Source organism: Trichogramma pretiosum, unplaced genomic scaffold, assembly GCF_000599845.2.
Source record: "Trichogramma pretiosum strain Unisexual culture from Peru unplaced genomic scaffold, Tpre_2.0 scaffold119, whole genome shotgun sequence".
NCBI classification, from domain to species: domain Eukaryota; kingdom Metazoa; phylum Arthropoda; class Insecta; order Hymenoptera; family Trichogrammatidae; genus Trichogramma; species Trichogramma pretiosum.
In genome coordinates, this window is record NW_019640845.1 from 268,800 (window position 1) to 283,101 (window position 14,302).

Genomic DNA, 14,302 nt, shown 5'->3' on the forward strand with positions numbered 1-14,302 from the left:
GTCTCGCACAGCTCGCGCAGTTTTGCGTCGAATCTGCTCAGCATCGGATGCAGCTCGTCGTTACATAAAACATATATCAATCATCGTGTGCATCTCTCGGAGCTCGCTCGAGCTCGTAATATATAAGTGTGAACCTATATGAGATGCAGCAGTGATAAAGAGACAAAAGTCGGGCGGTAATCATCGTGTGTTGAATCGATGCGGCCTGTTTAATTACACGCTCGAGCTGGTGCACGTGTGAGCAATAATAATAAGTACGTCATAAAAAAAAAAAACACCGAGGAGAACAATCGTCGAGTGTGATCACAGAGCACCCGCACCCGGTCTACTCGAGCCGAACAATTATTATAAAATTTCTCGCTCAGTTCGATACACAGTAATCGGCGACAGACATCCTGTCGTGCCTATTTTCTATGTGCATTGTGCGTGTGATTTTTATACATCGTAATTATAATATGCATGTGTAGCTGCGCGTATCGTCGTGCAGAGCTGCAATTCGTGGTGCACACATCACGGCAGTTTAATCGCGCGCTAATACACACGCAAAGCAACAAGAGTGTGCCGCGGCGCTATTAATAGAGGTAATACGCATACTTGAACTCTGTAAACTATGCGAATCAGTTTTTTCTCTCTCTCTGTCTCTCTCTCTCTTTCTAACTCTTGCCCTCCTCGGTGCCGTATAATTTCGCAATGAAATAAAACACTATCGAAAGCGTGATTTTACTTCTCGTTTTTTTTTCTTTCATCTGTGTTACATTATCGCACTATTGCGAAGACGACGACGACTACGAGCGGTTCTTTACGCTTGAAAAGTTATACCCGTGTGCGTGCATACACTCATATATTGCTTGCCTGCAAAGCGAGAGTCACTGCAGCAGTAGCAACAGCAGCAGCAACAGCGGAGTCGGATATACGTATGACTTTTATGCTCTCGCGCGCGAGCTGCAGCCGAGCTAAGCGGAGGGCGCGACTTAAGTCATTTTCTTTTACTTTACTGCTTCTTTTTTGTGTGCATACATTCACGTACGGTGCACACACGTCTCCGGATATGTAATGTACATGTGTGTGCGTGCATTGTGGTGTACCCTTTACTCACCACGTCCTCTTCTCATTTCTTTCTCTGCGGTGGGCGCACAATGCCCATGCAGGCAGAATATATGTACTGTTGCTCGCTCGTTCTCACTCACTCTCTCTCGCTATCTCTCTCACTCGGTATATTGTGTAAAGGTCAGAGATAGCGTTTCTGCCTTTTGTATAATTGCGTTGCCGCAACGGCTCCGAAATGTATAAAAAGTTTGAAATTTTCCAACAAAGCGAATTAAATTGCTCGCTCCGATCTTGAATTTCCATTAATTGCATTTTGTATCGTTTCATTAGATTATCATCGATTAATCCGAGGGGGAATCGGCTGCCATTTCCATTTTTTATTTTCCAACGAATTATATTTGTTTTCCCGGAGAATTTCCGATAAAGCAATTAGCTCGAGTGAAAAACTCTTTCGCCGGCTTCTCCCCTTTGATGTTGGCAAAAGGCAATTGTAAACTGGGCGATATAGTAGATACGAAGCGAACTCGAGCCGCGCGGTACACACGATCAACCGAACGCTTTATACAACGTTGTCCCGCAGACTAATTAAAAGCTTTTAATCGGATAGAGCATCGGATCCGCCTTTATACGTATATAGATTCTTATACAAGCTCGAGACTTCGCTCGTGCCCGTTCGCCTCGACGGTATTTATTATTTTATCTGTACTCCGTATTTACCTTTTAAATTATCGCGCGCACGAGCTAAGCTATTTTTTTTCTCTGCGGTACAGCTTCCACGCGGAGAGATCTTTATCATTTTCTTCGGCGACAGTCGTCTAATTTTCGACCGGCAGTCAAATGGAGTCATCGAAGAACGGCAAATTATTGCGTTTATGTACTCGACGCGGGACTTATACAATCTCGAACGTTTTACGATATACCGCGCCGCGGGGATTTACGTTCACTTTTGTCAAGTATTATGTCCTGCTGCTGCCAGCTGTGATGTCATTGCTCCTCGTGCATGCGTGCATGCGTAACGAAGATGCAAAAAAAATGACGTCAGCTGGAAACATGCACGAGTGTTTACTGTTGCCTGTGTTTACACATTGAACCTACTGCTGTAACATTGATTGCTTTTGGCGATGATGCGCATTGTGCGTGTTCGAGTACACTCGAAAAAAAAAACAAACATGGGCCAAAAACACAGTTATTGAAATGTATTTTAATGAACACACACGTACACACAATAGGAAATAAGCATTTTGTCAAAACAAGCACCTGTCGCTCTGTAAAAACAAAAAAAGTTTTGTGTAATTATCTCTCGTAGTATTTTGAAGCGCCAAATAGAGGTCATCAGTCCTCGAACTCCGAAGTTTGCTCCGTTATTAGCAGAACTCATTTCATTGTTGGCGCAGTTCTACCGAACCCTTACAAGTAACACCCACGTTTCGCCGTACGGGCGTAGAAACACACCTAAATTTTCACAGTGTGACTCACGTCCCATCGATTTTCCGCAAAATTTTTCCCATCAGCTGCGAACAGCTTGCTGTGAGGCGCACCCCCCTATAAGAAATAAATGATAATCGCACTCGCGCGATCGTACACTATACGCTTCGTACGATGATGATGATGAGATACAGTAGCAGCACACACATTGCACGCACAGGCATGGCAATCGCGTGTTCCCCTCTTTTCGTCCGTGTGTTATTCTTTCGCGCGTAAATTCTTGACTCAACTCCTGTTGGGCAGTTGCTTTTGCGGGCCCCCTGCACAATGTTATAATTCGCGAGAAAGTGTGTATTTGTGCGTGTGTATACATTTACGCACACGCGTGAGATCGAATGGCCGTTGGTACGGTCTGGCTCGCCAGTCGACGCATACAGCAGCAGCGATAATAGGAGTTTTACGTATTATAAGATAGGAGCTGCGTACAACGGAAGGCGAGGCCGATTGTACTTTCTATGTGTGTCTTCCTCAAAAAGCATCGCAGCAAAGAACGCGTCAAGGCTGTCGTTTCATAAAATTTGTTTAGCGCATAGCATTCAAAATGGTTAGTTGTGATTGACATTCGCGTATGAAGAATATTTTGCAATTACACGTGTTATTATAGTTGCGTCCGAGCGTGTGTATATTTACTAAACCTTCGGAAAGAGAGAGAGATAATCGCCTTTGCCGCACAAAGTTGTAAATAGCGAAACCTCTTAAAAGAGTCGTAAGATTAACCCTCAGAAATGTTTAAATAAATTTGTTTAAGGAAATATTTGCCTTTTCAATTTCGCGAGACGTTATTTGTTGCCCGAGGTTATACCGAGCGCACTGGTACGGGGCTACGGGGTGACCCGGCTCATGCTTCCAATTTTAGTAATCCAGGGGACTTCTTCTCCTTTTCTTTACCCCAACTTTCTCACTCATACTGTGATATTTTTAGCTTTTATTACGCACAGCTACTGAAACCCTTTTTTCCTTTTTGCAGAAAAGGAGGAGTGTCAGTAAAGAAAGCAGCATGGAGCCAGAGAAGGTTTATGATTTAAGAAGCCGGAGTAGATCTAGATCAGAGACTCCAAATCTCTTTTCGAATAGAAGCGAAGATGGTTCAGAACCTCGCTATGATTTGAGAAGGCGTAGCAGTAGAGAAAGGTCTATGACACCCGCAGAACTTGACAGCAGAAGATCATCATCTAGATCACTGTAAGTTATACCTTTACAATCTGAAATTCAAGTGTGCACAAAGTAATTTGTATTATGTTGTAAACTTTGTTTCATTGATAAATATTTTGAAGGCTGAAACTTGATTTAGTAACTACGTATATATCAGATTTCATTTCTTGGTTACATTAATGCAATGACTAAGCAAGCTTATTTGATTACGCATTTGATACAAACATACTTGTGTATACTTGACATTAAAAAGTTGAATGTTTAATAAACAAGTCTTATACTTACAGGCCTGGTTCAGTTGTAAAAAATAGGGTAAAAAATATGGACATTATTGTTGAAAATTCACCAATCAATGACACAATAACAAATAGTTTTTCGTCTGATGCAAATGACAATACAACTATTGAACCAATTAGTACTATAGAAAAAACAGTGACTAAAAGTACTAGGAAAAGTGAACGACGCTCTGAAAGTCAAAAAGTTAAAAAACAATTACTTTTGAATGGACAAAGTGAAAATAAAGATGGTTCTTTAGATTCACAATCTGGTACAAAGAGTAAAACCCGCAAAAGAATTATAACGAGTGATTATTCATCTGAAGAAGGTGAAAAAGAAGAGGTATCTAAGTCAAGTTCTGCAAATTCTGCTTATGAATTTTATAAGCAACACCCTGATTATTGGAAGTAAGTTTTTTATAATTCTAACATTAATCCTATAAATACATACACTTAACTCTTTATTAAATACCGTAGCAAGAATATTCCATGTTGTAAATAAATATCTTACTAAAACTTTAATTTATAAAAAAATAGAATATTTGTATTGAAAATCGATAAAAATAATTGAAATTGCGACACAATGAGACGCCATTGAAAATTAATATTAAAAGTTAAACAAATATTTCAAAAATTTATCGATAAAAATATTTGAATCGCCCAGAATTTTTCGTAAACAAACACCCGAAGTGTACACAATAAAATTTATCGTTCGACCAATCTACAGTAGCTACACTATACGATACTATACTATACACGATCTAAGCGTTCTTTCAAAATAGAGTAAATCTGCTCGCACGTTTCGCATTTCATAACAATCGTGACAGAAATAGTGATTAATCAAGCCAATATTTCGCGATATCCGTGAAAATAATTGACGATTTAATTAACTCTTTTGCAGTAAGTTTCCAAAAACCGATTACACATACTCGAAGACTTCCAAATGCCGCTATGAAGTTGCACCGGGAGTAATGGCCAGACCGAATATGTCACGCTGCTCTCTGCACTCAGAAGGCAATAATAGTTTTCTCAGCAATAGTCAATCTTCGCTGAAAGATAGCTCGATGGAAGAAAATAATATAGCTGCTAATCTTAATAATTCAAAATCGAAAAATACTGATCAGTTCTCCGTGTCCTACAAAAAAACCATGGAGTACTCGTCGATCAGACGCGATTACAGTCTTAACAACTCTATTAACGATAATAAAATTAATGAAAGGTAAATCATATTCTTTTTACATCATTGAGAGGTATTCATTGAGAAATTCGTTTGCAGATATGAAGCCTGGGCGACTCCCTTGCTGAGCTCGCATAGTCGATCCCGAATCAGTAATAATTTAGATTCGGATACTGAAATGGACGAACTCGATTCCGTACGACAAAGCAGTAAAATATCGACGTTCGTCAGCTTCATTTGGACGTGTATATCAGCTGTATTTCATTTCGTAACTTTTGGATACTTAAGGAAGCAGAGTCAGTATTCATCATATACTAGTCACTCTTATCGGCGTTACGAAGGTTCGTTTTGTCAATCTATGAATGAAAAAAATAAAAGAATAATTAGCACAGTTGGGTGTGAATATCGATTAACATTTTAGAAACAAAATGGCAGAAAGTGAAAAGCTGGATAGGCAGTAGTTTTCGTCAAGTCTATTTGACACTCGTCAACGTTATGCTTCTCGACACGTGGCTCCTCAGCAAAGCTACCAATATTCGCCAACGAGCTCAAGGCCGACGTTCAAAAATACTTTGGCTCGTACTTCTTCCGCTTCTTTGCGTTATAGGTAAGGAATTTCGAAAAATACACATTTGATAATTACCGTAGTAAGGTAAATAATCATTACTTAGTTCAACAAAATTTATATGACATTATAGACTTTTTTCAATATTTGACGTATCTTACTGCACAATTCATACATTCTTATTTTTCAGTTTCGTAACAATTGTGCATTCATAATACCTACAATTATAAGCTCAATTTTTTTATTTCTATTCTATAGAGTTTCGGTCATTCCTTTTTTCTGTACTTTTGTGTTTCAGGCGCTTACCTTGCACATAAGCACTTTATTACATGTCTAAATTACCTGCGAAACGATCGCGATATACCTTCAGACGAAGCTGATTTGTCACTTTTCGATTACGAATTATCATTTTTTAAGTATATGTTGACCATGAAAAACATTGATTTGTCCTCATTGCCTTTATTTGAGAATGTGACCATCCCATTTCCTCATTTTGAGTTTAACTGGAATTGAAATTAATTATTCTTGTTTTATTTATTTATAATTTTTTTGATTCTACTAATTATAACCTTTTTCGTTTTTATTTTTCGGTGTTTTTTTCTTCTTTTTTTTTTTTACTAATATTTCGTCAGTGTTATAGTATAAATTTTATTGGTTTTGGATTATCGTACATTTCACTTATTAGTGTGACACAGGGTTTATTTTGTGTTGTGAGCTTTTTGTGTATTAACATTTATTTATTTTGCATTTATCATGTCAAGTACACGAATATTATGTGCCTTAAATTAAATTAGAACTAACAATGATCTATAAAAAAAATTACTTATATTGTGTAAGAAAATTAAGGCTAGCTTGTGAACTAAAGAGTACAAAAAATTGAAAATGCCTTTAAAAAAAGTATTATGAATTATTTAAAGAGAACTTATGATTTAATTCAAATAGAAATCATATATACTTAGATTTACGAAATTACGTACTATACTTGCAAAATTTTGCTCTTATAAACTTCTGCCAAAAAACGATTTTCAAATAATTTGATGACTTATAACATGGCAGTACACTATACTAGTCTGCATCAACCTCGTAGGTTGAATTATATAAATGGTTACTTATTATATGTGTGTGTGCTAACCGCTTGAACTTGCTTATACTCACCCATGGGCATTGCTATTAGAGTTTTTCATAGTAAACTGAAAATTTGTTATATTTTTTTTCTCAAATACGGTGCTTTACAATTTTCGTTGAAATGTAAATCGAAGGTTTTTTCGCAAAGTAAACATACGTTTCGCAGTGAATTAATTGACGGGAGAAGGATAGAAAGATAGATGAGTTAGATGTAAAATATATCTCAGTCGAGAGAGTAGTGAGGGGATGATGACGAGCTATAGGCGATATAAGGACGTTGTATACGGTGAGTTCTACTGTTTTTGTCAAATAAAAGCTTCGTCTATCCTTCTCTCTCGCCTTACAAATTACACTTATTTATTTTTTATTTTTTTTATTTTTTTAAATTAAATATCAACAATCCACGCTCATGGTGATTAGCACACATAATATTACAATGTTGCTATTGCATAATACGCTTTTAAAGCGTCTATAATGTAATGTACTTCTTATGCTTCTTCTAGGTTGTTGGTTTTTGCCGCACTCTTTAGCCATGTTTTCATTTTCGACTGAAAACTTTTCGTGGTGGAAGCAAAAGGCTGATACACCTGAAATATTTAGTAGTCAGAGCCATCAGAGAAATGTTGAATCAAATTTGGAGTTAAAGAGAATCGTCGAACAACTTATTACCAGAGTACATGAATTAGAAACCAACTCTACTCGACAATATGTAAGTTATATTCATGAGTCACATGAATTAAGGGGTCGAGAAATGTAAAATTATTGTATGGTTTATAGAATCAACTAGTTGACGTCGATGAAGCTGTCAATAATCTCAAAAATGGCAACAGCGAGTACTGGAAGCTCTATGAAGTAACTTGCATTATTTATTTATATTTTAAACTATAAAATAAAAATAATATGATTTAATCAATATTTTCTATTCTCAGAGTAAATTATCAAATCTGAAGCAAGAAGTAGATGAATCGAGTGATAGTAATCGCTACAAAAGTGAAGAAATCGCAAGTATGAAAGTAGAACTCGAAAATATGAAAAGTCTATTCATGCAATTGAAGACTTGTTGCGAGTCATCGGCGACAAAGATCAATGAAGAAGACATTAAACGTCAAGCTGACGAAGTTTTCACTGGTTACTTTGGTGATTCAATTTCTAAACACGATATAGTCAGGATATTCCAAATCATGAATTCGAAAATTCAACAAGAAGAATCGAATTCTGTTGCTGATCCTGAAAATACAGCTTTAGGTATCGATGAAATCAGACGAATTGTCTTGGGAATTCTAAAAATTTACGATGCTGACAAGACCGGTAAAGTTGATTTTGCTTTGGAATCAGCAGGTAAGGAGAAAGAAAATGTAATGAGTACTAAAAAGTTTTCAATTATATTATTAAACAACAATTTTTTAGGTGGTCAGGTAATAAGTACTCGTTGTACGCAGCGTTACAATATGCATACGCGTGCCTTCAAGATCTTGGGTCTAACGTTGTACTACGAAAGTAACAACCCACGTACGGTTATTCAAGGAAACACCCTACAACCAGGAATGTGCTGGGCTTTCCAAGATTTTCCCGGTTACTTATTAATCAAATTACGTAGCCCAATTTTCGTTACTGGGTTTACTCTTGAGCACGCTCCCAAAGCTAATCTCCCTAATGGAGAAATGAAGAGTGCACCAAAGAAATTTAATGTTTGGGTAAGATTTAAAATTAAAATATTTTATTGTGTAAAATATTATTATTGGTATTGAATTGATAATTTTTTGTACAGGGTTTGACATCTGAGCACGATGCAGAGCCCGTCATGTTTGGAGAATATGAATTTGTAGATTCCAATGATAGTCTTCAATATTTCCCTGTACAAGTGAGTAATTTATTCCAAATTTTTATTACAGAATAAAATGAGTAGTAAAAATTAACATACTCATTACAGAATACGTCTATCACTTGGCCATATGAGTACGTCGAGTTAAGGATACACAGCAATCATGGGCAGCTAGATTACACATGCTTATACAGATTTCGAGTTCATGGTAACATTGCATGATCTAGGGCCCAGCGTTTAAATAGAACTAAACTTTTATTCCCATCGGTACCTCGCCGGCGGTTATTCATGAATGCGCGATCTTTGTAACGATAACCTATGTGCCTTGAAAACCAAATAATGACGGGATCTAACTCGCGCCATATAATTAATACGCATAATTTTTTTTCACGCACCAACGTTATACCGTAATGTATTTTTTAAGTATATCGATTTATTAAGGAAAAGACAGATATACCATGTAAAAAGTGCGAAGAGTATTTTTGTATGAATAACATTTCTTAATGTATCTACTATTAGTTTCTAATTGAAATCTGAGACTTTCTATGGTTACCGTTTGTTTTTTAAATAATAGTAATTTAAGTAACAAGCGCGTCAAGTAGTTGACCAGCAATGCACAGAAGTGCGAGAGTGTGTCATAGCCTAAATGCATATTTTTTATGCGCCATCCAAAAACAAATCGAAACGTTATTTTCGAGTCTTATTAGGAAATATTATTGGACAAATTCAAAGTTATCGATTTTGAGATTGGTTTAAAAATTGTCAATACTTTTGAATCAAAGCTAAGATCAATAACTATGACATTTATTCCAGGTATTAGTGATACTCTTGTCGCTCAATGCGGCTTTCAAGCCGGTCAATATACCGACGAAAAACAGTACAAATCATAAAACCACTTCTGAATTTAGTAGTCTCTGTAAATTGCCTTCTTCATCTCTCTCTTGTATAATAGTAATTCATTATAGATGAGTGATATGTATAAAATGTTTAGTATAAGTATGTTTATTTATGATCAAAATAGTGCAGAAAAAAGTTGCCACGCAAATTCAACTTTTGATATTTAATGAATGTTAAAAATTCTAATGTTCTCTAGAAAAATATGTTGTTTCGTGGCTAAAATTTTAACACAATCGATGTGTACTTTATTTATCTCAGTATCAAATTTTATAGTTGATCTGAATTAATTTTTATTGGATCTTTAATTTGGCGTGCAACTGGAGGACAAGCATATGTTCTCTGTCGAAATTTTCATTAGAAAGTATTGATAATTCAAACTTTGCATAATTTTTTTTCTCTAGTTGAACAATTGAATCGTTTTTGATTCACAACTCATAAATACGCTTGCTTCCTATTATTATTAGTACTATTATTATTATTAATATTATTATTAGAACTTGCTTGAGTCAAACTAATAGAGTTTTGTACTCTCTCGACTGAGATTTTTAATCACTTATCACTGTATCTTCATTTGTGAAGATTGGAAATGATCTTTAAGAAGGGAGCGTTGAAATTTATAAATTTCACTGCTAAATATTTACCATTTTAGATTTTTTCACGTCGCATGCATAACAATGAAAAAACCTTCTTTTTTGTTACTTAAGTGTTATACTATTATGCACGCTTCCTACATTGAAATGTTACAGTTTAATTTTTGTGAATAAATAAAAAAACACAGTTTACATTACACGTCTTCGTTTCATTCATAAGCCTTATCGCAATTTCTTTACCGATCGAGATGCACTCAACAGGTGTTTGAGAATGCACTTATCGTACGAATTTAAAAATGTTTGTTTACAAAACATGCAGTATATTTTTTGATAACAGTAAATGCCGTATTGAAAGAAGAAATTAATATCACTGACAAGAGTCATATTCAAAAGTTAGACGCTAATGTAAAGCATAAAAAAAATAAAATGAAGCTTGCGAATTTTTCTAGAATGTCGCGTGAGAATGCAAAAAGAAAAAAACAAAGCCAACATCCTAACCTTTTTTCATTGTGTTTGTGCGGTTTCGCTTGTTTTATAAAGAGTGCACTTTTGCAAGTAGAGAAAAAATCACCCTGTCTTACGTTAAATATTTCAATTTTTAAAATCAACGATAATTTTATTTAATTTTTTCTTTGAATAGTGAGATTGGTTAGCTGTATTTTCATTCATAAAATTTAAATTTCTTTAAAATGGGTACTAGAGGACTCAGTGCAACTGCTACATCTATTGTGCCAAATGATGGAAATCACTCTGGAGTCATTCGTTTACTAGAAGATTTGTCTCGCCTTTCCGAAGACAAAGATTCATCAGATGTCATATTTCTACTTGGGAGAGAAGAAACTCCTATTTATGCTCATCGAATCATTATGCAGGCACGTTGTAAAAATTTTTCAGCTCCCAAAAGAATTGGTAATAGTCCAGCAACTGTAAGAATGCCTCATGTCAATTCAGATACCTTTCGTCAGTTTATCACCTATATTTACACTGGTCAAATAATTTTACAAGACAACGGTATCTTTGAAATGCTCAGTTTAGCTCAAGAACTAGGAGTCGAAGAGCTCAGACACAGCTGCGAAGAACATGTCTCAGTGACCCTAAGTCCAGTTAATGCCTGTACACTACTCAATGCTGCTCTCGAGGCTCAAGACAGAGTTGTCAGTGGTAAAGGAGCTTGTGTTTCATTTATTGAACGTTGTTTTGCATACATTGGTGAAAATGCAATAGATACATTAAAAACCAATGCTTTTTGTAGTTTACCTAAAGATGCAGTGATCAAGCTTATCTCATCAGATTATTTAGGACTGGAAGAGGAAGATGTGTGGCGAGCAGTTCTGAATTGGGCTAAATATCAAGCTGGTGTAACCCAGCCAACGCAACACTGGACTGAGGAAGAAAGAGCCAGGGTCTGTCAACATCTAGCCGGTGTTATAAATCACGTCAGACTGCTACTCATAGACAGTCAAGTTTTTGCTGACGAAGTGGAACCCACAGGTGCTGTACCAATAGAGCTGCTTTTAGAGAGATACAGATATGCAGCTCTTCAGAGCAAGAATCCAGACGCGTGTGCTGCTGACAAGAAGCTTCAACCGCGCATCGGGCCTTTTCTATTTCCCGGATCTCAGATATTGGCCAAGGATAAAATGGGTTTTCAAAGGCTGCTGAATCAATGGTACGGCAATCCCAAGCAGTCCTGGCGATTGATTTACCGAGCCTCGTCTCACGGATACGCGGCGTCCGCCTTTCATCGGCACTGCGACGGTGTCGCGCCGACTTACGTCATTGCTCTAGGTAACGATTCTCTATCAATTTTTATGAAAAATATCGACAAAAGTCCATAACACAATGTAGTAAAATTGAAATGTACGTCGTCGTTTCCACAGGCACACGCGGTGAAATCTGCGGCGGCTTCAGCGACATACCGTGGGGCAAGGCCAGCAGCAAGGGCCACAGCTACATGCCCTCGGACAAGGCGTTCCTGTTCACGCTGGTGAACGATCAGGACGTGCCGCCAACAAAGTACGACGTGGTGAAGAAGCCGTTCGCCATCTGCTATCATCCGGACATCGGGCCGATTTTCGGCGCCGGGGCCGATCTGCTCATAGCCAACAATTGCAACAGCAACATGGACAGCTACAGCAATCTGCCGCACAGCTACGACGGCGAGAACGCCTCGACCTCGATACTCATGGGAGATTATTATTTTTCCGTCGTCGATTACGAGGTGTTCACGCTGAGCAGTGTCGCCGTTAAGAATAACAATCACTAGACGAGAGACGAGACGAGCAGCAGCGTCTTCGGAAATGAATTACTGCTAAAAAAAAAAAAAGAATAAGAAGAAAAGACTCATAAAAGTATTATTAAATAATTATGATTGCGCTTTAAGCTAAAAACCTGTGCTTCCACACTTGGAAGATCGTTAAACGCGTGTCGATCGCGGCGCGTGATGAGTAACCGTCCATTTATTTAATTTTTTTTATGTATACGCAATATTCGCTCGTTCGCGGGTAATTAAATTGCTGATTGCTTATGTGAAATATGCATTTCATCTCTCTCCAATGTTTTTAAAAAACACGATTTTTAGTTTTAAGATGATTTTATATGAAAAGATTTTTATAAACACACAGACAGAGCCACGAATTATGAATAAATAATAATTTTTTGTACAAAAAAAGGTCAAAATTATTATTCGCTTTCATTCGCCAAGACGTCGAAGGCAGGAAATTATATGTAAATGGGCAACAACAACACAGCAGCAGCGGCAACAGCAGCAGTTCTGGGGCCAAAGGGGGTGTTGAGACCTATTATATATTACGTACACATATAGGCGATCGTTCCAATCTCTCTCTCGTCGAATAACATTGCGTTACAGTCGGAATTATGCAAATTACTCGACTGTGTTCTCGTGCTTGATATGTATACAAATAACGTATACGCGCGCGCGTTTATATTTTATATGGAAAAAGAAGCTCGAGGCAATAATCCAATCTTTGGACGCGAAGGAAACGCCATATACGCACAGCTCTTTTCCTTCGCTCAAAAGCACGTCGTATACAAGGCACATACGTAGGTATATAATATATCTCTCATACATCATTCTTCGGCCGGTCAGCGAGAGATAGCGATCGCGCGGCGGCGATTATGCGCTTCGGGGCCATTTTTCGGCTGTAAAGATAAAATTAATAGGCAACGAGCGACACGCGAGAGAGAAAGAGAGAGGGAGAAAGTCGAGCCAAGAGATCGGCTCGAATATATTATAATCCATATCACAGTCAGAGCGGATAGGATATATCATTATGATGGGTGCAAATATTGTCGCATGCCTCAGGAATGCGTCCGCGCGCGCGTGTATAATATTAATATAAATGCACGAGCGAAGGGATCGTTATGATAGTAGCAGCAACGTAGCTCTGATCTATACGTGACGCGATACACGTGCTATATAGGCATATAATTACTACAATAGCTGAATATAATGGATTATTAGAATTGGTATGTGTGTGTGCTCCTCTCGAGCGTCGCAATATTCTCTCTTTCTTTTTACATATTATTACATGACGCGCATTTATACTCGTGATGTATGCTGTTTAGCATAGATCGAATCATCGACCCCGCGCTCATAACGCACCCGATTGACATGGCAGGTATGGGCAGGTATACGGGCGCGCGCGAGGAGCCGCACGCACGACTCTTGACTCGAGGAGTGCAGCCGCGGCTTTTTTCCACGTGCGTCGTAGCACGCACGTACCCACATTTTGCCGCTTAATAAAATGCATATCCATTATACGTATATAATACAGAGAGACGTGCCATGTGCTGCTGGGTGGTGACTCAATGGCAGGATCGTAATTTTCGTAATTCATGATTGGCCATTATGTAGCGTAAACACTGTCGGCTCGATCGGCCAGCAGCAGCAGCAGCAACACATAGCTTTTATCCATTGCCGATCGATTTGCGTCTGTATGCAATATCGCGATAAATAGATAGCGCGTGTGATTTTTCTTCTTCTCTCTGTTTTTTTTTATAATGATATACACGTTATTGTTGTGTACGCGTTTGAATCCGATGAGCAACGATAGGCCGTCGCGAGGAGGAATTTAATGGATTTCTTGGAATCTCGAGCGCGCGTGATATCGAGAGTGAGAGGGAATCTCTAGCTGCATTTTTCGT

The 14,302-nt window shown here is 37.7% G+C and overlaps 2 protein-coding genes across 4 annotated transcripts; both read left to right on the forward strand.

Moving 5' to 3' along the window:
* The first annotated feature begins 7 nt into the window (after positions 1-7).
* Positions 8-10,332, forward strand: LOC106657517. Of its 3 annotated transcripts, none has more exons than XM_014379094.2 (12): positions 8-581; positions 3,500-3,714; positions 3,972-4,367; positions 4,861-5,178; positions 5,236-5,477; positions 5,558-5,743; positions 7,330-7,535; positions 7,604-7,678; positions 7,756-8,164; positions 8,234-8,520; positions 8,595-8,687; positions 8,757-10,332. In XM_014379094.2, exons 2-12 carry the CDS (start codon positions 3,530-3,532, stop codon positions 8,868-8,870), a joined length of 2,511 nt encoding a protein of 836 aa, XP_014234580.1. In that variant the 5' UTR covers positions 8-581; positions 3,500-3,529; the 3' UTR covers positions 8,871-10,332. The 3 variants fall into 3 exon arrangements, with proteins under 3 accessions (XP_014234580.1, XP_014234579.1, XP_014234581.1); XM_014379093.2 differs by lacking the exon at positions 8-581 and adding an exon at positions 2,733-3,076; XM_014379095.2 differs by lacking the exon at positions 8-581 and adding an exon at positions 3,216-3,345.
* A 423-nt stretch (positions 10,333-10,755) lies between these two features.
* Positions 10,756-12,753, forward strand: LOC106657518 (kelch-like protein 17). The gene is made up of 2 exons (XM_014379096.2): positions 10,756-11,923; positions 12,016-12,753. The coding sequence occupies exons 1-2, from the start codon at positions 10,825-10,827 to the stop codon at positions 12,399-12,401; spliced, it is 1,485 nt and encodes a 494-aa protein (XP_014234582.1). The 5' UTR covers positions 10,756-10,824; the 3' UTR covers positions 12,402-12,753.
* The last annotated feature ends 1,549 nt before the right edge of the window (positions 12,754-14,302 follow it).